Genomic DNA, 27278 nt, shown 5'->3' on the forward strand with positions numbered 1-27278 from the left:
GGCCATTGAAGTTTGAGGTCCTAAAACTGCCGCTCGAATCTAGTCCGTCCCATATCTAAAAATATAGCAAGCCGAGAAAAGAGCATTAAATTTTCAAATTTGTCCCGCCCATAAAGCTACGTGTTAGAATTTTTCGAAAAAGTACATTTTCTACGGGTTTCTGGAACAAAGCATTAAATTTTATTGGTTTTTCTGATAGGTCACATTTGACGAAATTACATATGGGACGGACTTGTTTCGAGTGGCAGAAAACTTCTTGGAATCTTAAGGAGGTATTAGACTACGAGAAAAAAAAAACAAACAAACTCGCACATTTTGACCGTTTGTCTGCGTTGTTTGTTCACCAACATTTGTTTGCAGAAACTTGCACACATTTTGTCTTGTTTGCGAGTTTGGCAAACTGACAAACGCTAAAAAGTGAGAGTTTGTTTGCCATAGTGTACTTACTCCTTTGTTCTATTCATTGCATTTGAAAAGTCTTTTGAACCACTTAAAATTGTGCAAGGAGTAAAAAAAAATATCTTCGATAATATTTTTTTTTGAATAGGTCCTATAAACATATGAAATACAATGGCTTATGGGTCCTTAAAAAAACTCTCGATATGTAATGTTAAATTCAATATAAAAACATGAAACACATAAAAATAAAGCAAAAAACTAATTTGGTGGTAAACTGTCACTTTTTACACGGGACTAACACGAAAAAAAAATATTACTAAGGTGATAAATATTAAATTTTCATAATATCACTATATTTTGTATGGACATTTTTTTTAACAATTGTTTATAAATTTTTAGGTACGTTCATGTATTTATTTCCCAATAAAATATGTTGTTGCAGCAATCCGTAATTTTTTCCTTCCTAAAAATCCATATGGTACACTTGCCCCACCTGAACATGATTTTTTAAAAGCTCTCAACAAAAATAACCAAAAATTAAATCATACTTTGTAATAGGTACATGTCATTGGTAGGGACACTACTGATCTAGGAAAAATAGCATTTCGATAAAATGAGCCTTAAAACGAACCGTAAGCCTTATTTTGTCCTTTCCAAATATTATAAGAAAACAAAGGTTTTGAAAAAAACTTCATTAAATCTTATGCCCCGTGGCGTTTACGTCGTTTTGGCAGTTATGTGGTTGTAAAATCAGCTGATTGCATTGCTAGCTACAATTTCTCATACTGGAAATAATCAAAATTGTAAAAATGACGGCCGTACGAGGGATTGTTCCTCTTGCCCCATATGGTCGTCTTGTCCCACCTTCCCCTACTATCATACCAAACGTTTGGTAGTGTGTGCAAGCTCCGTACAAAGAAGGTGTCTAACTGAAAAGTGATCCCGTTCGTTTGACAATAATTGGTGTCAAACCTTCGGGGTTTCAGTGTACTGAGTTCAAGTAAACAGCTGTATACTTCAAGCAAAACATTGTAAATGGGCCAAAGCCGAAGTGTAAACAAAGAGTGAGTCTGTACTAGGGACCTACATAGGGAAATGAAATGTTGCGGGAAAAATTTCAAACACCCAAAGGCATTCAAATTTAAGGTTGAAAAACTTGTAGTTTTTCTTTCGTGCTGGCACTTTTTTATACCGAACAAGCACAAACATAACAAAAACTACCAGATTATTATCAACAACAGTTTTACAATACTTGTAATTGTTGTAAGTCTCGTTTTTTTGCCAAAACTATTTTAAATTGATTCCAACCTTGTTCTTGCATGATCTTGTTGCTCGATTGGAACCTCGATTTGACAGTTCGCCTCTCCATATAGGCTCTCTAGTCTGTACTGCTCGTTTCTAATGTAAACATTTACTGACGTAAGCAGGTAAACAGAAAAATCACGTTTTTCGATGTGAATTTTCAGCCAATATTGGGATAGAATCTCCAAGGAAATGATAGAATTTACCATCAGCAACACAATTCACGTGTTTTTTCAGATATTTATCGTTTGAATTGCGGGAAATTTGAAAATCAAAAACCCAAACAATGATTTGTTATGGGCTACCCTTTGACAGCTAGTGCTTTTGTTGTGGGCTCTTATTTGACAACCGTGCTAATGTCGACTGTTGTCAGTTTGCTTAGGTCGGAATAGGGTTGCCATCCCCCCTTAAGCAGGACAGCCTGTTTGTTTACACTTCGGCTTTGGCCCATTTACATTATTTGGCTTGACTTTAAAAAAGTTTCCAGTTTATACACGCAGAAAAATCAGGAAGATGCTGTGTCCTATCCCTCGCCTAGATCAGACCAAAATCCACGATAAAGCTGTCAGACCAAGACTGTCAGACCAAGACTGTCAGATCAAAGAGCAAAAAGTAAACAATCTTGGTCTTCAACGTAGGTGCACACAAATCAGGAAAAGAAAATTTGAAACAGAATTTTATTTTTTCAATTCAATGACTGGTTTTGGACTGCAAAATTGAATATACGTCAGAAAATGATTAAACAGTGTGGCGGCCTGTACACCGACAATTAAATAAGCTGTTAAAAGCCTTATTGATCGCGTTTTCGGTTTACACCTGAACAATCTTGAAATTATTTATACGGATTTGTGATTTCTCTCTTTCCATCATTCCCTTGAGAAAAATATGTTGTAGAATCAGCCTGTACGAGGTTTGATTCAACAAAATTTTAGTTGAATATTGTGCGATCAGTTCCTAGCTGGACTCGGTCACAGGAAACGACCGGCGACTCAGTGACCGACGAAATAGGCGGCGGGCCAGATGCGGGCATAAAAATGTCAAAATCTCTTCCCCCCTCACTTCGTCTCACCATCCAGCTGCAGCTTTGTTGACAAACAAACGGAGCACGCGGTCGCATGATGGCGGCATCGATCCAGAATTGGGGGTGATCATGTGATTAAAAATGAAAGTTTTTCAAGAAAAATAATATTTTTCCGACGGAATAAAAAAATTGCAAGCATGTTCAAACAATTATTCCTTATGTCGGAGAAGTGATGAAAAAGCAAAATTTTAATCCATAATTTTTCTATAAATTGAATTTTTTTCACTCTAACTAGGAACCCCTAGGTCTATCCACGACCATTTCCAATGACCGTGAGAAGATGCCAGAAAATCCAACTACGAGCTAAATCCACAATATAATCAACGCCGATTTTGCGTTGAAACAAACCTCAATTCGGCAAAAATCTTTTTTTGCTTTGAAAAAGTTACATTGACGTTGAGTGTTGATTCAACAAAAATCTTGATTTTCAAATCTACAAAACGTTTTGTGGATTCAAATATGCCTTATTTTTCTGCGTGTAAGTTAATCTTTAGTGGGAACAATATCGAGCCAAATTTTAAGTAAAAGTAAGTCTAATGTCGGGTAGCAAATTTGAAATAGTGTATTTTTTATGGGATGACAGATTGTCAACACAAACACAATAAAAGATTATGTGGATAACAATACACTAACCCGCTTCAAGTGAGTTAGTAGATGTTCGGTTAGAATAAGGCTTTCTAGGCCCAGTGATTTTTTTAAAAGTTGATTCAAAAATGACGAACTTCTCGTCACAGTGTCCTGATGCAAACAATGATCGAGCTCGAGCTGCCACAGTCCTGACATATCGAGCGGTCAGTCAAACAAAATCAGCTAGAAGTCGCTTGACAAAAAACTTTTGCTAGAAAGAGCTAGGAAGTCTGCTGCAAACAAACGCCCAGCTGCCATGTAAACATACTTTGAATGTGTTGGTAAATTTCTGACTAGAAAGCCTCATGCTTTGTTGAAGGAATCGATGGTCACAGAAGGGTAAATTTCGGATAAATAACGAGACCGTCGATTACTTTCAATTAGAAAAATGTTTTTACCCTCTTGAATTTATTGTATACTGTATATTTTATACACGAGTAACTAAAATTAATCAATAAAATTACTTCGTTTTTTGTTTTTCTGTCCTTACTTTAATTAAAAACAAAGTTCTATAAAATTATCTTGTCGTTATGAGGTAGATAACAATTCATCCAAAACTGTTTTTTGTTGTTGTTGCATTCTTTCGCACTCGGTTTTGAATGTTTACATTTTTCTTCTTCTTCTTTCTCTCAAACTTGTCAACTGTGTGAGTGTGAGTGTTTTAAAAACAAACAAGGTTTTACATTAGCGTGTTGTTTTAAACAAAACAAAGGAACAAAACGGTGCCGCTTCACTCGCTCATCTCATCGCTTTCTGTCTGTGTGTGAGGTCTACGCCTTCGTGTGTGAGTGAAAACTAACCGCGCGTTAAGTAAAAATAATAAATCATTTAACAAACAAAAAGAAAATGCACATGTCGTTGTTCTACACACTATTTATTTGTTCTTCAACGATACTTGTTCGATTCGTTTCGCGTTTGTTTGTTGTTACTCTCTATGAAACTAGGCTTTATTTAAGTATGAAACAAAACAACAACAGTTGTTCCATGTTCTGTTTGATTCGATTGTTCTCTGGGTTTTGGATTTATCTGTGTAGGTTAGGTTCGGAGGAGGAGGAGCAGGCTTTGTGTAAAATAAATAAAAAAATCTTTCTCTATGAAGTTTTAAATAACACTTTTTTTTCAATAATCACTGTACCACCATTTTATGTATATTGTTTTTTTTTGTTTATGTATAAATATCGTGATAGAGAGTGAGAGTTGCTTAAACTGAACCGGTTGACGGCGAATAAATACTTTACGTTTTCTTGTGTGGAAATTTTCCGTTTCAGAACAAAATAAAAAGGAAACGAAATTAACAATAAAAACAACTTACGCATCGCTGGTGGAACCGGTTGACGGAAACTATATATTTATATGGAATGTGGATGTGTTTGTTTGATGCTCACAGAAGAATCGGTATGGTGGTAGTAGTGTGAGTTCTGTTTATCACTTTTTTTACGTTCGGAAAGTGTCGGTAAGTGTTTGTTTTGTATGTGTATGTGTGTGTGAGTGTGGCTATTATACATCTAAAAAACAATAACTGAGAAATGCTTTGGCTATAGATGTATTCGAGTGTGGCGAGTAGTCGTAGTACTTGCGAATCTATTTTGTTTTATTTTATTTGGTTTACTAACGTTTGCTGTCTGCTGTGTATTGGTGTGAGTGAAGTGTGTGTAAGAGAAACTGGTCTATTGATATTGCTACGAGTATTAGTGAGAGCTAGTGGATGATTGTGTCTTGGCTGATATGTTTCAGGTTGGCCTACAGAACAATGGGTCGGAGTTGAGTGTGGTTGTGTGTGTGAGTGTGTATAAAGTTATGGAGATTGTTTTTACTGATGATTGTGAGTGTATTTGTTAGAGTTATATGTATGAAAATAAATAGAACAAATGATATAATGGAGTGCATTGTAAAATGGTAACTGTGTTCAACTATCGATTAAATTTAGAGTTAAGGATACCTAAAATATATTATGTAAAAATTGTTATCTACATTCATGTTGACGAAACTCAATATTTTTAACCTTTTTTGTTTACAAATATAGTGTTCGATTCGAGAGTTGCGCTTTTCGATTTATATTTGCGTATTTTTGTTTTGTTATAACAATGCTTTTTTCTGTCAAAATAATGTTCGTATCGCTTCAAGCCGCAGATCATTGAGATTTCCGAATAAAACTAGTGGGAATTTTGCCTAAAAATCTGTACCGAATGTTGTTGCCAAGCAAAAAAGTTGATTTCGTGATAGCCGAATTATAAGCACCGTTCACAAATTGCGTAACAATTTTGTAACGACAGCGAGAGCGCGCATGTTTGTAAACAATGGTAAAATGGAAGCATTTAGTTAACAGTTTGGGATAGCTTCTGAAATGATCAAAGGGAGTTATGGAAGAGTTTTTTGGCTAAATAAAATAATCTGTAAAAAAAACCCGAAGGAAATGACAACAAGGTGAGAATTGTTTATATTTGAGTGTTGAGAGGTTATGTTGATATTCCGAAAAATACGCTAATTAATTTTCAGAAAGATTCTTGAAAGCTTCCAAGATTAACGGGGTTCATTTCTGGAGTTTTTTTTTTGAAAAGGTCCAATAAACCAAATTTTCAGTTTTTGCTTTTTGGGTGTTTTTAATATCCCTGACTCAAGGCGGTTTCAAAAACACCCCAAAAAGCAAAAACTGGAAATTTGGTTTATAGGACCTTTAAAAAAAAACTCCAGATTTTCGGTTTGATTCCCTTTTTTGCACGGTGCTGTCACACACACCAGCAAATGTTTTGTTTTGATGATGTGGATGAGCGCTTTGTAAAAAGTGACAGTTCGTTACTTATAAGTGCGACAGCGTCAAACCAAGGTAGATCAGATAAGATAAGGCGGGTATATCCAGCTGTCAAAATAGTTAGCACGAAACCTTGATTTTATTTGAAGATTTTCAGAAAAGTGGAAATTTGACCATTCTCCGGGCAAATTTCACCGGATTTTTTGTAGGATTTTTAAGCATGGCAAACTGAACCGAAAAACGCGTTTAGCTGAATAATTTTTGTTGTAAAAGCGTTTTTCGGTTAAGTTTGGCATGCTTAGCAACCCTACAAAAAAAATCCGGTAAAATTTTCCCGCAAAATGGTCAAATTTTCACTTCACTGAAAATATTCATATCGACGGAAACATTTCAAAAGGCATCATGTCCATTTTTACACTTTCTGGGTTATTGCATATTCTGAAAGTACTCCTAATAAGCTACCTCTCCACCAAACATGAGCAAAAGTTACTTCGGTGAAGTCGGTTTAACAATGGTTTTAAACAAAGTAACATAAATAAAATCTCTGGCATCATCAGTGCCTGTTTATGTAGCCCTGTCAACCTGTCAAATAAAAGACTACATGAACCTCGTGATGAAAAAAAAGCATCATGAAAAAGACACCATGTAGGGGAACAGCATCTAATTCCAGCGTGCCTCTAATGTTGGCAGGTCAGAACTTTGACATTCAATTAAAGCTAATTAAAAGCGTTTTCAACTGAACTCGAGTGATAAATAGCTCAATAAGAAGTGAGCAAGCAAGATTCTATCAAAAGTTTTGCAAAATTAGTTGTTTAAATAGTGAAAATCAGCAAATTGGATGGAGTTAGGAGCGAGTGCTTAACCTGCCAAACATACGAGGATTTCCCCTACATTTGCCGACGAAAAACGAATCAAAGCTTCCCCTCCAATGACAGCAGGGTGATATAAACATTGGTGACATATAACTTCTATTATAGAAGTTATGTTTGTTTGTTTTTTTTTTTTAATATATTGACCAGGGGGTAGCGAAGAAGACGCCATCTTGGAAGTTCAGAAAACAAACACTGACAATCAGTACACTGATAATCAACATTACACACTGTTCTGTTCACTTTTACACACTTGTATGGGATTTTTCAGTTCAAGTATGATTACACGAAAGTGTGTAATCAAACTTGAACTGAAAAATCCCATCCAAGTGTGTAAAAGTGAACTGAAAAAAGTGTAATGCTGTTTACCAGTGTATTATACATATTACTATGGTTACACGAAGTGTGTTATCCTGGTTGAACTCAAAAGTCCCATGCAAATGTGTAAAAGCAAACTGGAAAATGTGTAATGCCGATTCTGAGTGTACGGGCGCACTGTATAAGGCTTTCTATTCAGAAATTTACCAACACATTCAAAGTATGTTTACATGACAGTTGGACGTTTGATGCATCAGGTTTCCTATCTCTTTCTAGCAAAAATGTTTTGTCAGGCGAATTCTAGCTGGTTTTTTTAACTGACTGCCCGATATGTCAGCCAACATACTTCGCAGGGCTGTGACAGCTACAGCTCGATCATTGTTTGCATCAGGACACTGTGACGAGGAGTTCGTCATTTTTGAGTTAAATTATATTTTATTCACTGGGCCTAGAAAGCCTTATTGTCGACCAAAAGAAAAAAAGCAAAAAAAGGTAAACAGAAAAATCACTTTTTTAGATATGAATTTTCAGCCAATACTGGGATGGAATCTACAAGAATATGATAGAATTTGCCATCAGCAACACAATTCACGTGTTTTTTCAGGAATGTATCGTTAAAATTGCGGAAAATTTGAAAATTAAAAACCCAAACAATGATTTGTTATGGGCTACCATTTGACAGCTAGTGCTTTTGTTGTGGGCTCTCATTTGACAAACGTGCTAAGGGAGCGTTCCCCCCCCCCCCCTCGTAACAAAATTTCCATACAAATTTTAAAAATTTTGTATGGAGCGTAACACGGCCTCCGACCCCCCCTCCCCCTCTACTGCGTTACGTAATAAAAGAACGCTCCCTTATGGCGACTGTTGTCAGTTTGCTTTGGTCGGAATAGGGTTGCCATCTCCCCGATAATGACGGAATCAATGTGCTACTGAATATGGATGATCAAGTATCAATAAAAGCAACGTTTTTCATCGTTTGTTATTATTAGAACACATTCTTTTGCTTTTATATTAAAATGGGAATTGAAAAATGATGCTCAACATTCAAGTGCGTTTTTCCCAAAACGCACAGTTTGATACTTTTTGAAATGATGCCGTCGATATATCCTCCGAGTTTCGTGCTAACTAACTATTTTGACAGCTGGAAAACTCGCTTTACCTTACTAACCCACATACCTTGGCGACAAACCAACGGGACTTAACCAAAGAAGTTGTTGCACGCTCATCTAGAACAACTCATTTTAGAGTTATTTTAAATTAGATTTATCGCAAACTTTACCTGCTCCAAAATGATTTGTTAAGCTTGCGTTTGACAACACTTTACCTGCAAGCTTGTTGGCCTTGATTGTGTATGACACATCAAAGTAAGCAACATTTAAGGTTAGACACAAACTGACAAATTAATAATGATCGGCACAAACCTAACAAATGTATTAATTGAAGTGTGTGGGTGAAAATTGTATGTGTAAATCTAGTATTTTTCTTAATTCGCTATTGATATTGCACTTGTTTAACGGAGGGGCTATCGTTCAAATTGTTGTCATTTCCGTGTTTTTTTTTTGACGTTTGGTGTACAACTGAATGGCACTATTGTAATGAATGTGTAAGTAACAAACTGGAAATTTTCAACCAATTTTGGGAGAGATGGGATTAAAACAACTTTTGTGCAGCAGCTTCCGCAGGGAGACACATTTTTGTTCGGTTTCTCTTTTCTTCTTTTTTGTTGTGTTATACTTTTCTGTTTGTACAAGCAAGGCACGTTATATACGTTTCTTTGCCATCTGTAGATTTTTTTTCTGGATTCAATTCTAGCCCTGTTCCATATGTTCGGTTCGTGTAACTCGTATCGCGCGCGGTTGCCAAATTTAGTGTTTTACAATCTGCTCTTTTCTCTTGTTATTTTTTCTGTTTTACAAAAATAATTGTTAAATTTACTCTTCTTTTAATCGCTTCGCCTTTTTTCCAAAAAAGCTAGCTTAACATTTTGTTTCAACTTTTGCCTTAATCACAATCTCTCGTTTTCTGCTTCTCGTTAAGTGTTAGATAGCCGTTTCGAAATTTAATTTCGCATTTATAATTTTAACGCCATCAATGCAAACTGCCTTACCCTAATTGTTTTTTTTTATAATAGATTCTCTCGATTTAGATGCCTCCGTCAATGTCCTTCTCGTTAAAGTATACGTGTCGCTTCCTTCGCGTCTCGAAAAAAGCTGTGGATAATTTAACAGTGTATTTGTAAAATAGCCGTGTTTTATTTGAAACTGAAAAGAGGGACAACTAAACTCTAACTTTGCTCTCTTTTGTTGTGTGCTTCATCTGGTTTCGAATTTACCCATGTTGTGTGTGTGTGTGTTTCATATAATAGTACTACTATTCTCTTACTACTGTTTTTAATAGGTCAACTTATTCCTACTGTTCATTTCAGGTACCAGATTGTAATATATATCTTATACTTACATTTTTATGGATTTTCTTGTTTGCTTTGCATCTTACAATTTTACGTAATACATGTGTGAGAGTGCTTTCTGTAGATGTGTGTGCTTTGTCCAGGTTCGCTTTTTGTCATGTTTGCTCACAGCGAACGACGCACAAATAGGGAACGCGCAAAACATGTTTTTTGTTTTCGCTGTGTTAGTGTTGGTTTAGAGCTAGAAAAGAGTGTGTGAGTTGACACTAGAAACAGAAACAAACAAACCGGGCTGTGTCACACAGCTCGCGCGTCCATTCACGGTACAAATTAACCTCTATTGCGTTTAGGTACGTCGAGTTTACAGTTATGATCGTGTGAGAAAGATGACCCTCTGCTTCGCAGCGTCTTCCGGAAAGATTTAGTTGATGAATTATTTACAATTAAAGCAGAACGAATGACTCTTAATGTTCTAAACAGATAATTTGCAGCGAATCGTGTACGTGTTTAGCGCCATCTTTTGGAAAGCCTCTTTTAATAGTATAATTTTGTTACAAGTAATAACGTCAAATGTTACTTATGGTTCGCGTTGATTCCGTTTTGGCAAAGAAATGCACAAATTCGAATGTTAACAAGCTTGTTTTAGTGAGTTGAAATGCATTTTCATCTAAACCTTCCTTTTAAATCACTCAGTTTTCTTCCACTGGTTGGTTTGACATTGATTTTTATTAAACCATCGGGGCCAATTTTTAGTTTGACACCCTCTTTACACGGGGCTCACACACACTACGAAACTTTTATTTTGAAGGTTGTGTGTGAGCTCCGTGCAAAAAAGTGTACTCAAAAGTGTGTTACGGAGGTAACTGTCAGATTTGGGTGTGCACTCAAGATCAGAACAACCCATCAAAGTGTACTTTTTACCTTTTTTGAAAAGTTCACCCGTTGTCACCCTTTTCAAAAGGGTTCACTCCGATATCATCAAGAATGAGTTTTGAAGTTTTTGTTTCGTTGTTTTGTGGAAAATTGTCAAAATAGTACACTCAACCCCCCGGTGGTTGGTCACGTTTTCGTGTAACACTTTTTTTTAATTTGTACCCCGTTGGTTGGTCAAAGTCAAACTAAAAAGTGACGAACTGTCACTTTTTACACGGCGCTCACGCAAACTATCAAAACAAACGTTTGATAGTGTGCGTGAACTCCGTGTAAAAGGGGTGTCGTTCGTTTGACAACAGTTGGTGTCAAACCATCGGGGTTTGAGTGTAACGTGTTATGCAGTAAAGCGAAAGTTTTTGTTTGAGCTCAATCAATTTGACAAAGTCCACAAGCTCAAAGGGTGGTTGGCATCCTGTCAAACTTTTGGCTACATTGGACACCGGACATTTTATGTTGATATTTTCGAGACATCTACTGTGGATTTAGTTGATATCTTGATTTTGTGGCATCTTCTCACGGTCGTCGGAAACGGTCGTGAAGCCCAGAGGTTCTCAATTGGTGTGAAAAGGATCAATTCAAAGAAAAATCATGGCTTAACATTTTGATCTTTTATCACTTCTCCAGCATCATTAATAATTGTTTGAACATTCTTGCAAAATTTTCATTCAGTTGGAATAATAAAATTATTCTTGAAAAAAAAAATCGTTTTTAACTAAATCATCATCCCTAATTCTGGTTCGATGCCGCCATCATGCGACCACATGCTCCGTTTATTTGTCAACAAAGCTACAGCTGGATGGTGAGACGAAGTGAGGGGGAGAATGCATCTGACCCGCCGCCTATTCCGACGGTCATTGAGCCTAGACCTATAACGGGAATGACTCACTGTTGGCTACTTCAATTAGGTTTTACGCCGACTCGATTTTTAGGTTAGAAATTTGACAGCTTGGCTGCACTGTTTACATTTTTTGCCCGTGTGTCTCAGTAAAATGTGTGTGCGTGTGCGCTCGTGACGTCACGCTGTAAAACCTAATAAGGTGTTACGCCGACTCCATTTGGAGGAGGCTAGAAAGAAGTGCACACGAGCTGTCAAATGACGTCACGGTGTAAAACCTAATTTTGTCAACGTGACATCTAGTAGACATCAACATGCCCGTCGTGACTGGACAGCTATGAGAGGCATCTTACCTTCCAGCATTTTCAGCTTTGATGCAATCAAAGTAAATACATTTTCAGGTAAGGTATCTGTCAACCACAAGGCTGTTGTTACTCTCTTTAAAATTTTCTTGTCAGTTTGAGATACATTCCTATGCCAAACTAAATCAACGCGAACTCTTTCATCCCTTGAACCTAAATAAACCCAAACAAAATATTATAAATTTAGAAAAAAAAATAAACACACACAGTGTAAGTATAGTCATCTTACTCCTTTACGATAATGGCGATCACATGCGTTGTTGCTGTAGGTTTCGAGAGGGGGTCGATTAGAACATGTTGATTGTGATGATGATTATGATGTAGTTGCTGTTGTGCGACGCTACAGGCGACTGACACTGGCAACTAACCGTTCGGACCGACGATCGGCCGCCGGAAGTTCCAGCTGGAGGCGTGCTGCTGGTGCAACGGTTTCGAGCTGAGCCCACTCTCGGTCAGCAGCGCCGACGAGTTGTCCAGCTCTTCCAGATTGTCATCGTCCTCTTCGTGGTCATACTCGACGATGTCCGCCGCCACCGCCACCGGATCGTGGTGACTCCGGAGGGCCGCCAGCTGATGCCGGCAGTCGTTATTGTGCAGACTGGGACCGCGGCCGGCACCGTTGTTGTTGTCGTCGCCCTCCTCCGAAGGGGAGCTCTGCCGGACCACTCGTACCGTTAGCTGGCCGGTCACGGGTAGTTCCCGTGACGCGGAGTCGTCGTCGTTCTGATCACAGTTGGTTGCGTTGTCGTCACCGCCGTCGTCCTCGTCGTCGTACTGCTCTACACTATTACTATCTATTGTTAAATCTAATAATCTACGTTGGCTACTGTCGAACAGTGAAGTGTTCAATACGGCCGATGGAGCAGCGTGGTGGTATCCATCCGCTTGTTTGCTGGTTTTGGAATACTGAAATGAGAAACAAGTTTGATGTTCGTTGATTATATTCTGTTTTGAACACCCCTATCTGCCATTTTGTCAAGCATCCCTCATCGTCACAATGGTCTTCGTTGTCCAAATTTTAGGAGATTTTTTGTAAACCACAACAATCGTGTACGATTGACAGGTAAGACACATTAAATAACACGAAAGGTCGTAAAATAAAAAAATCGAAAAAAGACTGCGCATGTGAGTACACTACTATTTTACGGCTTGGACGAGGAAAAAGGATCAGCAAAAAAAAAGCTGTGTGTAAGATAACAACATACCGAATTTTGGAAACGAACAAAGCAATGACCATGGACAACGAGAACAACCAATTACACCACAAATCACGCCGAAGAGAACACTGTGGCAGCCAGCCGTTTGTCGGAGGACTTACAGTCAACTTAAAAGTTATTGAAAAATATTGTTGTTGAACTTTAAAAGAAATACCTAAACGAGATAAAAGCCAGCAAGAACGTTACGGCAAGTGGACAGATCAACACACTTTCTCAACAACAGCGCATGTGTCTTGTTTCTAAAAGAGCAAATTGATCATATAAATTTTGGAACCGGAAACGCAGTTCTGACAAGGCCGCCTACTGAGCCAGAATACGAAAAATCACAAACAGTCAACAAAAAGTTGAGATCCGGAATAAGTGAGTTAAAATCCAGATAAGCTAAGGTTGGAAGCCGTTTGACGGATGAGGTGCTAAACGCTAAACATCAAAGCATTTAAGTATCTCACCTGAGGATTCTCGGTTATTCGCACCTCCGCTGGGGTCACGCTGAAACACGTGCCAGGAAAGGAGACAGAAGCCGCACCGAGGCCACCGTTGGCCGGGTGATTGCTCCGGTGCACGGTGGCCACGTAGGGGTGATTGTACTGTACTGGTAGTGGCTGCTGCTGGGGAACAGAACAGGACGATATCGTCGGGGAGCCGCCACTCGAGCCGGCCGAGTTGGCGGAGAGGTTGGACGCCGACGAGAGCGACGTCGAGGTAGCTGCGGAACTGGGCGGAACCGGGTGCTGTTGTTCCGCCGGGTGGTTGTTGGGTGTAAACATAGAAGTGGTTGTTGTTGTTGTTGTTGCTCTGGAGGAATGTTTCGGTTGCAGTTGGCTTATTGGATCACCCGTACTGAGTCCAGCTTCCGCGGGAGCACGTGGTTCGCTGTGCTCTTCGGCCGCATTGAGATAGCTACTATTGGAACTACGATAAATACTATTACTGCTAGTGGCGATAGACATCTGAGGTTGTTCCGCGCCTGGGACAACGTGGTTACATCTACTAGTGTTCAAGAGTGTGCTCAACGGTGTGCTGGTACCGAAGACACCTGAGGATACTGTTGGTTGAGGGACTGGAAGTGGCGAGTTCACTTTTAGGGAAGAAATGTTCGAGTGAGGCAAGAGTCCATTTCTGGGGTTGGAGGACAAACGGTGCGACTTTCCGTTGGCAGAGCTGCTGGCGACGTTCGAGGTAGTGTTGGCAGGCCCTCGAACGCTTTCCAGCGCGTTGATGATCTGCAAATGCTGGGGTTGTTTGTATTTGCCGTTCGGTATTAATACTGGTAGTTGATCCGGCGTCCTAATTAGCGTTTGCATCTCGTGGATGTCGGCGCTGCAGTTGGTTGTGTGGTGCGCCTGCAGCGCCATCGTTGTGGTGTTCGCTGCATCCTGGTTCCTATGCGTCTTCTTGCAGTTCCGTCTGTGTATAACCAGCAGACAACAGAACAGCAGGAAGAACACGACCATCACCGTGCCGATCGCGATCTCCACCCACGGAACGGGATCTGCCACGGGTGGTTCCGGAGTGACGACCACGTAGTTGAGAAGATTCACATAGATCGGTATGCCCATTCCGGTGCTTCCGATAGCCCGAATGGAGATGTTGATCTTTTCCTCTGCGGACACGTTCGGAAAGTGAAAACGTCGTGCGTCCACCGTCAAATTCGCCGTGTAGTGCACGTTGTCTTTGTCTATCCACGTGACCTGGTAGCCTTGAAGCACTCCGTTGCGATTCTCCGGTGGACCCCACGAGAGTGTGATTCCGTCCTTTCGCTCCAGCATGTGGTTCGTCACGGGTCCGGGGACTGCAAGAATAGACGAAAATGTGAATAAAGGTTCTTTTTTTGTAGGACCTTCTCCCCCCCCAAACGTACCATCCTGCTTCGTCTGAAAGTCCAGCACGGCGCTGATAGCCTCTTTGGAGTGACACGGCCTGAGGAACGCCTTGTACAGCGTGAACGGAAGCAAACCCGCCAGGTTGTAGTGCGTCGCATCCTTCGGACTGAAATACAATTTGACCATTAGTATGAGAAGCAAATGCGTTAACGGTTCCCGCAAGCGAGGAGCAACAGTCTCCGTACGGACTCACATGTTCAGACAGTTGACCCGGTTCGAGCCTCCGCGGATGACGACGTCGTGGTTGACGTTCTTGTAGCACAGCATCAGACACCGGTTGATCGCGTCCGTCGCGATGAAGCGGCTCCAGGTGAACTGGACACTGCGCGCGTCAAGATGCTCCGTCTGGAAGCGGTTGACCGTGTCCGGAGGACGGTGGGCGGCGTCGATCTGAAATCGGGATAATTGAAGTATTTTCACTAAAGTTGCTTCCACCGCGCCACTTACCGTCTTCCACTGGATGTATCGGTAGTCCTGCACCATCGGCTCTCCGTCGGGGCTGACCGATCCCAGAATCCTCACGACCAGCTTGTTCGTGTTGGGGATTAGCACGCCCGTTACGTTACCCGGCACTTTGATCTGACTGATCGATACCTGACGAATCCGGCGACCGGGCTTTCCCGACTCACCGCCGGCACTTCCACCCGCCTTCTCCAGATCCATCTGGGTACCGGTCAGCGACTCGAAAATCTGCTTGGGATTCTTGCCAATGTCGAACGCTCGACGGCGACGCTTGATACCGCTGCTTGCGCTGTCCTCCGGTATGTTTTCAAAAAACTGCGTGAAAGTTACGTTGACGGGGATTAAGAGCGGAGCGACCTCCTCGTGGGTGATGTAGTCGTCGAGGATCTGCAGCGTACCGTTTATATGATCGGCCAAGGCGGGCGCTTGATCTGTATCGTCGACCTGCTTGAACTGTATGGTGAGAGCGGTTGGTTCCACGTTCGGGAATCTTGGCCACCAGATGAAGATTCCGTTTGGGAAGAAGATCGACAGGACCGGGACGCCTTGCGATGTGCACTGAAATCCTTTGGACAGCTTCGACGGAATGACCTGCTCCTTTCCGGATGGCCCTGAACCTCCAGCGTCGGCTACGTTGTTCACGGAGCAGGCTCGCAAGTACACGGTGTAGTTGCGGAATGGAGTCACTGCCGGTCCGGTGATCTTCAGACTGTTGTTGGTGATCAGCTGCGTCGGTGGAGAGCTGTACCAACTGTACGGGTCATCCGACGCTAGGTAGTACATGGCGTACTCCGTGTTGATGTGCTGCATGCCTCGATCGAACCGGACGTACAAGCTGGTCGTGTCCACCGGGTAGCACTGGATGTTCTCCGGACGCTTGTACAACCGCCGGTACTTGTCTTTATCTCGGATCGACAGGTACATCGAGATGCTAGCTTCTCCAGCTTCGTTCTTCGCGATGCACTGGTACAGACCTTCGTCCTCCGGGTCGATGGTGTTGATACGAAGCATCGGATAGTCGTAGTGAGCGATGTAACTGTTCTTGAGCTCTCGACCGTTCTTGAACCAAGTTATCTTGGGCTTCGGGTTACCGCTGACGGTGCTGTTGAACGACATGGACGCCACAACTGACGAGGTCACCGAAGTGATTTTGCTCAAAAACACCGGCGGAACGAGTACGGTCACGTTGAACAGCTGAAAATCGCTACCGACTGAGCAGTTGTACACCCCGTCGTGTTTGTCCATCGAAACATTTACGAACACCAACTGGTATGTGAAGTTGACCAAGCTGATCGGAATCTTGCCCTGCCGGGGTGTGAATGTCCACCGCGGTCGACCCGCTTCGCTGGCACAGTTCAGCTTCAGTGTTGATCCCGTTCGGACGTGCTGGATTTGCTGTTGCATTCGCGGCAGCAGACGGTCCACTGACTTCACGCTGGTTGACGCTGGTTGAACGTTCACCACATAGCTGTAACTGCGAAAGGCTTTCGCCGCAAAGTTGTTGGTCGCATTGCACCGATATCGACCGGCATCGGAGAGGCGCACGTCGGCCATCAGCAGACTGCCGTTCTGTAGCTGGTAGTACCTGTAATGGAAACAAGTGTGATCTAATTAAAGGCTTGGCGGGTGTCAATTGAGTTCACTGAACAGCGAGCTCAGCGGGATTAAAACGGTTCAAAAGAAACCTTTTACTCGCCTGGTGTCTTGCGCGCTCTGAGCGTAGTTGTTGAACAGTATCTGGGTCTTGTTGACCATCCAGGTTACGTTGGCCGGTGGATGGCTCACGAACGGACAGTGCAGTACGAGCGGTTGCTGGGCGGCAGCCACTACGGTGTTGTTGTCCGAGATGATCGTACTGTGCCGCTCGAGGTAAGCGATGGTGACCACCGATTCCGTCGACATGATTGTTCCGGCGGCATGCCGCGTCAGGTTCGCTTTGCACCGGTACACCCCAGCGGAGATGTTGCTAAACTGGCGGTTGTACGGTATCTTCAGCGTTCCATTCGGGAACAACCGGAAGCCTTTGTGCGACTGTTTGTGGTTCTGGTTTTGGAAGGCCGTGCTGAAGAACTCCAACCCGTTCCGGAACCACACGTACTCGATGAGGTCGTCGTCGCTGTAGAGCGCTCTTCGATAGCGCTGTCTTCTCCTTCGCTGCCGTCTCCGCTCGGACTCTTCATCGTACTCCTCATCGTCATCCTCCTCCTCCTCCTCGTCATCCAGATCGTTATCTCGGTGCCGTGGGTTCACCGGGTCGTGTGCCAGGCTGGTCAGATCGAGCGCCGCGTCCTCGTACAGACCACCACCACCGGCGGCGACGACGTCCTCATAGTCGCCGTCGTCCAGCTCAGCGTCCATTTCCGAGTTGGACCAGTCATTGCGGCTGTCGACGTCAGCCTCGGCGTGGCATGGCAAGTACACGGGGCTGTTCTTGGTCGCCGTGATTACCACCTGGGCCGGCGGGGACACCGTGAGCCGCAACCGGTCCGGGCCCGGGCTGTTAACGAACGCTGACACTGCGAAATAGGGTAGAGAGAGAGGGGATTCGATTAATGCCGGTGTCGTGAAACTGTATAGCAGTGAATTTACACATTTTTGCAAGAATTGGTTGGTCAACGATCTAAAGTTTCCGTTATTCGAGCCCAATTCGATCCAAAGAAATTGTCAAATTGATATTTTTTAGCTTTCTTGCTTTTTATATTAAGATTGAAGGTGACTTTAATTTAAAAGTTGCCATGCTTTAAAATCAGACTTGTTAAACTTAGCTTAAATGTGTCTCACTCAAAAACAAGGAAACAGTTCGGTTACTCTCAGGTTCATTCTAAAAAAGTTTACTCATTCAAAACAACAAAAGTGACACTTGCTGGAACCAATCCCGTAATCTTTGATTTAACAGATGACTCCCTAGTTTCGGCCACCCTAGTCGTGGTAAGAAGTGCTTGAATGCCGATTGTCGAGAGCATAATCCTCCCGGTGTTACCATTAACCTCTCGAATAACAGTGAGTCCATTTTACTCTCGGTCAATCCTTCTTTAAAAAATAAAAAAAAACTAGTTCGCAATTTGAGGATGGCTTCTACACGCCACTAAACACGTGATAGGGTCAATCCGTATTGTTGTCGCTAGCGCTCATCCTAATTTGTTGTACCATCCTTGCATCCGCACAAATTACTCTGCTGTTGGGGTAGGTTACTACGATCGACGCTGAGAGAGATGTACTGTTGTTGTAGGGGGAGAGGGGGTAATATGCACCCCTGGGGCAAAATGCACCCCCTGCTTTTCTTGGATTTGGAAGAATTGTTCGGGAAAAAATCATAGAAATTGAAAGCTTATTATTGCTAAACAATGCTGGAAAAAAATGAACTTTGTAGTATAAAATCAGCTTAAGTTATTTGAAAAACATTATAATGTTGTGTTTTCATCTAATTTTCATTGAACTTTCGTTATGATTTTTGGACAATATAAAAAGCATTTATTGTTATTGTAAGTTTTTGAGGCAGATAGTTTTTGCCATAATTTTCATTATTCTGTAGATAGATGAGTCCAAAAACATCAAAAAATGTATTTTTAATTAAATTTTCGACAAAAAGCATAGTCGGGGCAAAATGCACCGCTGTGAAGCTCCTTTGTAAAAACAGTGGTGTCATCTAGTGGTGACTAGTGAAAACTGCTTTTACCCAGTGCATTTTTCCCCATGTTGTGGTGCATTTTGCCCCGTTGTTGTAGTGCATTTTGCCCCAATGTTGCGGTGCATATTGCCCCGCATGGTTGTTTGAAATGAATCAGAAATGTTTTTAGAATTTTTTTATTTTCGAACAATTTTGAGGTTTTTTAAGACTTTTTTCACATGGATGACAAAGAATAATAGTTGGTTTAGAACATCGGACATAATACTTCCACAGTACTGCTGTAATGGTTGAAAAATCACAGTTTTCCCTTAAGGGGTGCATATTACCCCCTCTCCCCCTACTGATCATTTTACGGAGAGCAAGCCTGTCTGCACTTTTGTTGCATGGCGCGTCAAAGCCGAGCGCGTGGGCGATCCTGCCTTAATCTTGAGAAATGTGTTAAAAAGGCGTATAAAATAATACAAAATCAACCAAATTGAAAAAAAAACAAAAGGTAGATCAAACAACTTCTCGATTGATACGACCTTTCGAAAGATTCGCCCAGAGTACACTGATCGTAGCCGGAGGAGCTGCTGCACCAAAGAGAGTAAGGAGAACAGCCTTGCGAGTGCTCCAAGTCAAAGCCAATATGTCAATACCATTCACCTGGGGGTGATTTATTGAGCAAATCAATCATACAAGTATATTATGCATATATATCCAATATCCATATCCCAACACACACGCACACAGAGTGAGTGCAGCGTCATGGACGTACTCACGTTGCGGAGTGTAGAGCTTCCAGCAGCTGGTGCAATGCACTCATGGTGCCGGTGGCATTGTAGTATGTTTGTTTTCTGGGCTTTGCGTTCGGGGAGACAAATCTTGGGCGAGAATAAAAAAACCAAGTCGTAAACGTAAAAGGCATGAAATGCACATTTTAGATACGTTTGTATAGATTTTTGTGAATGAAATTTATTTTTTATACGTTCGATAAAACTACCCTCGTTAAATTCTTTTTTTTCAGTATTATATTTAGTCAAAAAGGCGTCATTTTTTATTGAACCATGTAAAAGTTGAAAAAAAAACTTAACTTTTTTTATAAAGCTAAACAATAAATTTTCGTCACTTCAGTGCCAATTTAAAAAAAAAAAAAAAAGATTCAAAATTCCTTATAAAATCCCAATGGTATAATTTCTTGAGTATTTTTAATTTGTAATTTGTTGCTTTATTGGATACAATAACTTGTAGTGTGTACTTTTCGTCAAGTGAAGGAAGGAACTGTAGGATTTTACAATAGAGCCAAAATTAATGGACTAAAAACAAAATTCATCCCTTTCCTAATGCGCTTTCAAAAACGCTTTTAAAGTGAAATAAAGTGTTTTTTTTTTACCTTTTCAAAATAAAGCTCCAAAATTGTACAATTCTCGGAATAGTTTTCAAAAAGACACGTAAGAGCCATTGGCAAACAAAGCCAAAAACACTCAGTCGCAAGCCAGCGACAAGTTAAGACGTGTTTTGCTCGTGTTGTCATCTCGCGTGCTTGGAAGTTTTTGACGGATGGAGGTGGAGGAATCCTTCGAGGAGGAAGATTTTCGTCCCGTCCGCGGGAATCGGAAGCGGAAGAAGTCCAGCGAGGTCACTGAAATCGGCATCGAAGGAGAAAAAGTTGAGAAGACCCTGCTCAATAGCAACAAATTCAGCGCGCTTTCGGGCGACAAAAACAACAACAATGCCAGCCCAGCAGGAGGAGGAGACGCGGTTCCAGCACCCGGCCAGTCGGCAAGTAAATAAAAGCAACCACCTTTGGTGGTGAAGAATACCACGGATTTTTACAAGCTCGTGGCGATAGTGGAAAGTTGTAAATTTGGAATTCTACACCCACGAACGGCGGAGCGAACGAAATCATCGGGTAGTTCTTCGTGGTTTACCTGATGAACTGAAACCGGACGAGGTCAAGTACCTGCTGAAGAGGGATCTCAAGCTAGACGCGCTGGAGGTACATGCCATCAAGCGGAAGGAAAAGTCCACCGTGGACGAAACTCCGTACATTGTGGTCTTCCCCAAGGGATACACCAATCTGAAGAAGCTCTCTGCAATGAAAGTTGTGGCAAAAACTATCATCCGGTGGGAGGCCTACCGGAACAAGCGGCCGAACGTGACCCAGTGCAGGAACTGCTTGCAGCTGGGTCATGGAACCAGGAACTGTCACCTGAAAGGCAGGTGCAACAACTGTGGGGGTCCCCACAAGACGGACGAGTGCAAAGTCCAAGAAGCCGAGCCGAAGCGGTGTGCCAACTGCTCTGGAGCCCACGAAGCCACGGACCGCAGCTGCCCTAAGCGTGCGGACTTCATCCGGAGGCGCCAGCAGGCGTTGAAACCGAAACCGCCGGCAAGGAAGGCGGATAAGCAGAGTCCAGCAGTTCCGGCGTTCACGCCGGCGGAGTTCCCTCCGTTGCCGGGTGCAGTCCCGGACGGAACATCGAAGGATCGCCCTCGCCCCGCAGGAAAAAGCCAAGGAAGCAGTGGCTCGCGAGACGGTGGAGCCACGAAGGAGGAAGCCGGGGAGGTGCTCTACAGTTCTGCTGAGCTGTGGGGCATTTTCTCCGAGTACATCGGCAGGTTCAAGACCTGTAAGACCCGCTTGGATCAAGTAACCCTGGTCAGTTACATGATCTCCAAGTATGGAGTTTAAGGAGTTGTTTTTTTTGTTGTTATGTATTAGTTATTTAACGATCCTCGGTCCCAACCTGGTCACAGCACCTAAAAGGACCTAATAAAAATAAGTTATGAAGAAAAAACAGCCAAAAACAAATTTCAAAAATGCTTGAGATTGTTCATCTACAAGTCCTTCAATCGCCCTAAACTTTAAACAAATGAAATATTGTTTCAATTTGGAAGAATCCAAAATAAGTGTCGGAGGTCACGGTGGCTCTTACGACTTTTTGAAAACTCACCCGAGAATTAGCTAAATTAATATTAAAAGTGTTTGTGTGCGCTCATTTATGAATCACATGCACAGTAAGCTAAATAGAATTTTGAAAAGTTCAAAATTTGTTGGTTGATTTTTTGTGTAATTTTAACTTAATTAATGCGTTAAAAAGTTAAATTTCCATGATAAATTATGCATAAGAAAGCTTTTTATCTGGTCTACAAATTAATTTTAAAGAAAGTGATAAATTTGGTAATTTTGTTAATATTTTTTTTGTGTGGTCAAATAATTGTAAAATATGTTCACGGATATATGAAAGACCAAAGTTGTTATGTTCATCCCCAGACAAATTTAGCCTATTTGGTTAAAATTAAGTTGCTCTTGTGTTGATTAGAAATTTGTATTGGATTTTGAACGTTATACTAAGAAAAAGTTTCATATTTACCCTTCTGAGCAATTCCAGCTCAAATCAGGAATTTTTCTGATACTTTTGTACCCGACCCTCTCCGATTTCAATGAAACTTTGTAGACATGTTATCCTAGGACTATATAAGCCATTTTTGTGCATATGAAGCAAATAGTACTCGAGAATAACATTTGAGAAGGGCGTAAGGTATTTAAATATTTTTGTATTCTGTAATTTAAAAATTACTGTATCTCGAAGCCGTTGCGTCGTATCAAAAAGTGGTCAAAGACAAACTTGTAGGAAATTGGACGGGCTTTCTGAAAAAAATACACTGAAACAAAAATACACGCCACATCTATGAGATTTTTTGATTTTTAAGTCTAAAACTTAAATTTGAAGGTGATGTCACGATTTTTTTTTTCGTTCAATTTTTTTTTGAAAATAGCCTAAGATATTACAATAAGACTCACGAAAAATGCGGGATGGAGCAGCTCACATAAAAAATACAAAAATCATTTACTGAAACTGTTTTTTTTCAAAAGTGCTCTAAACGTCAAAATTTTCAAAAACCGAACACGAGAGTCGATTCTCCAGACAATTTTACATAAAAGTCTACATATTGACCATTGTCCTAAGTCCAATCCTTGTGAAGTTACAGCGGTTTTAAAAATAAAAATGTTGAAAAAATAGGGTTTTTGATGGTTTTTGGCAATTTCTATATGACAGACTTGATTTTTCAGTCTCGAAAATATTTTACCGGAAAGCTCATCCAATTTTCTATAAGTTTGTCTTTGACCCCATTTCAATTGGATGCATGGGCTTGCAGATATAAGCTTATTTACTATCCAGGTTACTACACTACACTGAAAAATATTATGTTTTCAGTCATGAGCAATGTAATTAGCTTATATCTGTAAGCTCAAACATCTAATTGAAATGTGGTCAAAGACAAATTTATGGGAAATTTGACGAGCTTTAAACATATTTTCGAGACTGAAAAATCAAGTCTGTCATATAGAAATTCCGAAAAACCGTCAAAAAACCTATTTTTTCAACATTTTTATGTTTAAAACCACTGTAGCTTCACAAGGATTGGCCTTAGGACAATGGTCAATATGGAGACTTTTATGTAAAATTGTCTGGAGAATCGACTCTCGTGTTCGGTTTTTGAAAATTTTGACGTTTAGAGCACTTTTGAAAAAAAAAAACAGTTTCAGTAAATGTTTTTGGTATTTTTTTAGGTGAGCTGCTCCATCCAGCATTTTTCGTGAGTCTTTTTGTAACATCTTAGGCCATTTTCATAAAAATTTTGAACGAAAAAAAATCGTGGGCTTGCCTTCAAATTTGACTTTTAAACTTAAAAATCAAAAAATCTCATAAAAGTGGAGTGCTTTTTTCTTTCAGTGTATTTTTTTCGGAAAGCCCGTCAAATTTCCTACAAGTTCGTCTTTGACCACTTTTTGATACGATGCAATGGCTTCGAGATACAGCAATATTTAAATTACAAAATACAAAGATATTTAAAACACTTACGCCCTTCTCAAATGTCATTATCGAGTGTAACTGGCTGCATATACATAAAAAATGCTTATATAGGCCTAGGGTAAGATGTCTACAAAGTTTCATTGAAATCGGAGTGGGTCGAAAAAAAAGTACCTAAAAAATTCCTGTTTTGGGCTGGAATTGCTCAATACTAAAAACGAAACAAGAAAAACATAAAAGAAGAGAAGTAGAGTTTTTTGTAGAACAAAAGCTGCTCAAAATGAAAACCTAACCTAAAACCTAAGGCACTCTCCAGGATCCCTTCGAAAGATTGGCTGCGCTAGGGTCTGATTAGATTAGATTAGATTAGACCAAAAGCTGCTCAAAATGACCTCCTAAACACGGGAAAATAGAAAAAAATCGAAAAAAAATTGTTAAAGAAAAAATCGTTAAACTTTACCAAATGATTTTATTCTTAAGTGAAGTTGTAGGTTTTAAACCGGGGAACAACTTTGCAAAACATTATAAAGCGCTGGGTATCATTCGGTAATTTAATTAAAAAGGTACTTAAATAATCGAGCTTTACATTTTAAAAACATAGCTGAAAACACTTATAGACCAAATGAAAACTTTGTGTGCTGATTTGAAGGAAGATAACATAACATGAAATCATGATTCGAATTCCCGGACGCTTCGAAACCCGGACACCTCATCTTGTTTTTTCATTTTTTTGTATATAAGTTCGCATTATGAATGCCAAAACTGTATTATTTAATGAATTCTAACATCAACTTTCATTAAAAGTTTGTATGAACGCTGTAGTCAATGCCAAAACAATTATATAAAATAAAATTATAAGTTTATCAAAAATGTGAAACATTTCACTGAAATATTTCATAGGCGTCCGATACACCGAGGAGGCAAAGCAGAAATTTATGGTTTTGATTTCCTTAAATTCTAGCAATTTTGTATATCAAATATCGATTGTTTTGATGTTAAAAGCTTATTTGAGACCTAAAGATTGCCTTTCATTAACATTTCTAAAATTCTTATGAAAAATTGCTAGAAAAGACATATTTTGCACGCATTCTCCTCAAACTGACTGTTTATACTATAACCTGATGATATTTCTACATTTCCAACTTGATACATGATTTTTTGTCAGCAATAACAAAAATGATAGTGTCCGAAGTGTCCGGATTTCGAATCATGACGTTATTATAACATATATTACAACATATATAACAGAATTCTGAGACATGATTTTTTGAGTAAAAAACACCGGATTTCGGTATATAAATCGAGCCATGCTTCTTCATCGAAATGAGTTTCTAATGCATTTTGCTGTAGACGCATGGTGCTTTATGCGTCATAAATGTACCGTAACATTTTATTTGTTAAATAGATCTTTATTGGAAATAGCAAAAAACTAAAGGAAATTTGAATCGAACATTTGTTGGCCCCTGTAACTAAATGAACAATAAACAAACCAATGTTTGCATGTACACTAGTTTAATTTTCGTTTGAGTTATGAAATCGTATTTTTTTTTCAAGCAAACCCAAATCAAAACGCTAAAATCCGAAAATTCTCCAAACAAGCACTTCTCGCCATTTTCGCACAACGGTGCGAAAGAAGACTTCTTCAGCGAAGCAGAAGAATACAAAAAAAAGTGGCTCAAAATCAACCCAACCAAAAGAGTGCCCAATTTCGCACCAACGGTCGTGCGTAAGCCACGCTTGAAGATATTTATTTTTATAACTGTTCCCACTAAATAGCGGATTACTTCCGCAAAGTAATTGTTGTTCTGCTCTCGCATTTTTTTTTCTTCTTTTTTTGGCAAACGCACTTTTCTACTTTTGTTGCTACGCACCACCGATCGCGAGGGGAAAGACTTATTGGAAAATGCGTGGATTTCGCAACTCGCGTGGTCAGAAGAAGCAAAAGGTCGAAAGTGCAGAGAGCTGATGAAGTTGGTGGTCAGGAGGATAACGAATCCAATTATTTGGCTGTTTTGCGAATTCAGTTGGAAACGGACTTAATTCAAGCAGGGGAAATTCTCGTAACTTTGGCAGGTTAAGCGCTCGCTCCTAACTCCATCCAATTTGCTAATTTTCACTATTGAAACAACTAATTTTGCAAAACTTGTGATAGAAACTAGCTTGCTCACTTCTTATTGAGTTATTTATCACTCAATTTCAGTCGAAAACGCTTTTAATGACCTGTAATTAAATGTCAAAGTGCTGATATGGCAACATTAGAAGCACGCTGAAATTAGATGCTGTTCCCCTAACTGGACTTTGACGATGAGTAAACGGTTTTAGTTTTTTTTATGTTAGTTCGTCACTAGAGTCACTGTTAAAGCACTGGTTCATATTTGTTGAATGAATTTAAAAAAATATACTTTCATTTAAATTTATTTTTGAACTTGATGTGTTTTGAAAACCATTAATTGGGTACTAAAGTCCTATGTCAATTTTTATGTACAACGGTAAAAAACACGATTAAAAACCATTTCTGATCACTTTTTTTCATTTTAATGCAAAAATTTTATTTGACAAGACAACATTTTTTCGATGCATCAACTATGGTCCCCTTGGAACGAGCTGTCAAGTAGGAGCTTTTCTGTCAAGAAGGACCGCGAGGTTAATTTTTTAAAATTGATTTAAAAATCCATTTTAAACTCTTTGTGCTCGTACAAAGGGTCATTGTACTCAGAAAAATAATCTTTATCGCTGTAAACAATAATATCAGCAATCTAAGCTTCATTTTAGGACCCAATTAAATCGGGGAAGGTGGGGTAAGACGACCATATGGGGCAAGAGGAAAAATGCCCGTGTATGTGTGAAACCAGGCAGTTGTTTTTCTTGCCCCATCTGGTCGTCTTGCCCACTATCCCTTACATTGATTTATTAGAGTACCACTATCGAAAAGAGTTTTTTAAATTTTAAATTCTAAACAAGAATACATTTCTAAATGTATTTACACCTTTCTAGAAGTAAACCTTTTTTACAGAAATTAAATTATTTCAAGATTAAATTTAGATCAAACCACATAACATAACTAAAGATTTTTTTGACTTCAAAAGAATTTGAACAATACCCAGTTCGACGCCGTCGTGCTATCTTGACGTTCCGAGAAAAACGTGTTTCAATTTTTGACCTTGAATAAACAAAAACGAGACAACGCAATGTAAACAATAAAAAAAAACACGTTTCGTTTGGTTGACCATTCTGTGCATTGTTCTGAAGTTTGGTTGAATTTGGTTGCAAGAGTCCCGAGTTATAAAGTTATAATTGAAAATGTTTACGGTTGTTGAGTCAAACGCGGTCTGACCTCAAATCCCTTTGACCAATTGTCGCACTTACATCAATTTTCAAGCTGTGTCAAGATAGCACGACAAGATTGG

The 27278-nt window shown here is 40.2% G+C and overlaps 1 protein-coding gene across 2 annotated transcripts in view; it reads right to left on the reverse strand.

Annotated features, from left to right (window-relative positions):
* Positions 1-11995: 11995 nt before the first annotated feature.
* The window catches only part of LOC6044854, a 75449-nt gene continuing 60166 nt past the window's right edge, over positions 11996-27278 (reverse strand). Inside the window, exons 2-7 of one of the 2 annotated variants that reach the window (XM_038258332.1) lie at positions 17141-17960; positions 15430-17029; positions 15176-15372; positions 14961-15088; positions 13549-14891; positions 11996-12788 (exon numbers count right to left, since the gene is read on the reverse strand). In XM_038258332.1, coding sequence (XP_038114260.1) covers positions 12246-12788; positions 13549-14891; positions 14961-15088; positions 15176-15372; positions 15430-17029; positions 17141-17960 — 4631 coding nt within the window. In that variant the 3' untranslated portion in view covers positions 11996-12245. Of the gene's footprint in view, positions 12789-13548; positions 14892-14960; positions 15089-15175; positions 15373-15429; positions 17052-17129; positions 17961-27278 lie in introns of both variants that reach the window. The other variant, XM_038258328.1, reaches the window with a different exon arrangement.

The sequence above is a fragment of the Culex quinquefasciatus genome, chromosome 1 (genome assembly GCF_015732765.1).
Source record: "Culex quinquefasciatus strain JHB chromosome 1, VPISU_Cqui_1.0_pri_paternal, whole genome shotgun sequence".
Classification (NCBI taxonomy): Eukaryota; Metazoa; Arthropoda; class Insecta; order Diptera; family Culicidae; genus Culex; species Culex quinquefasciatus.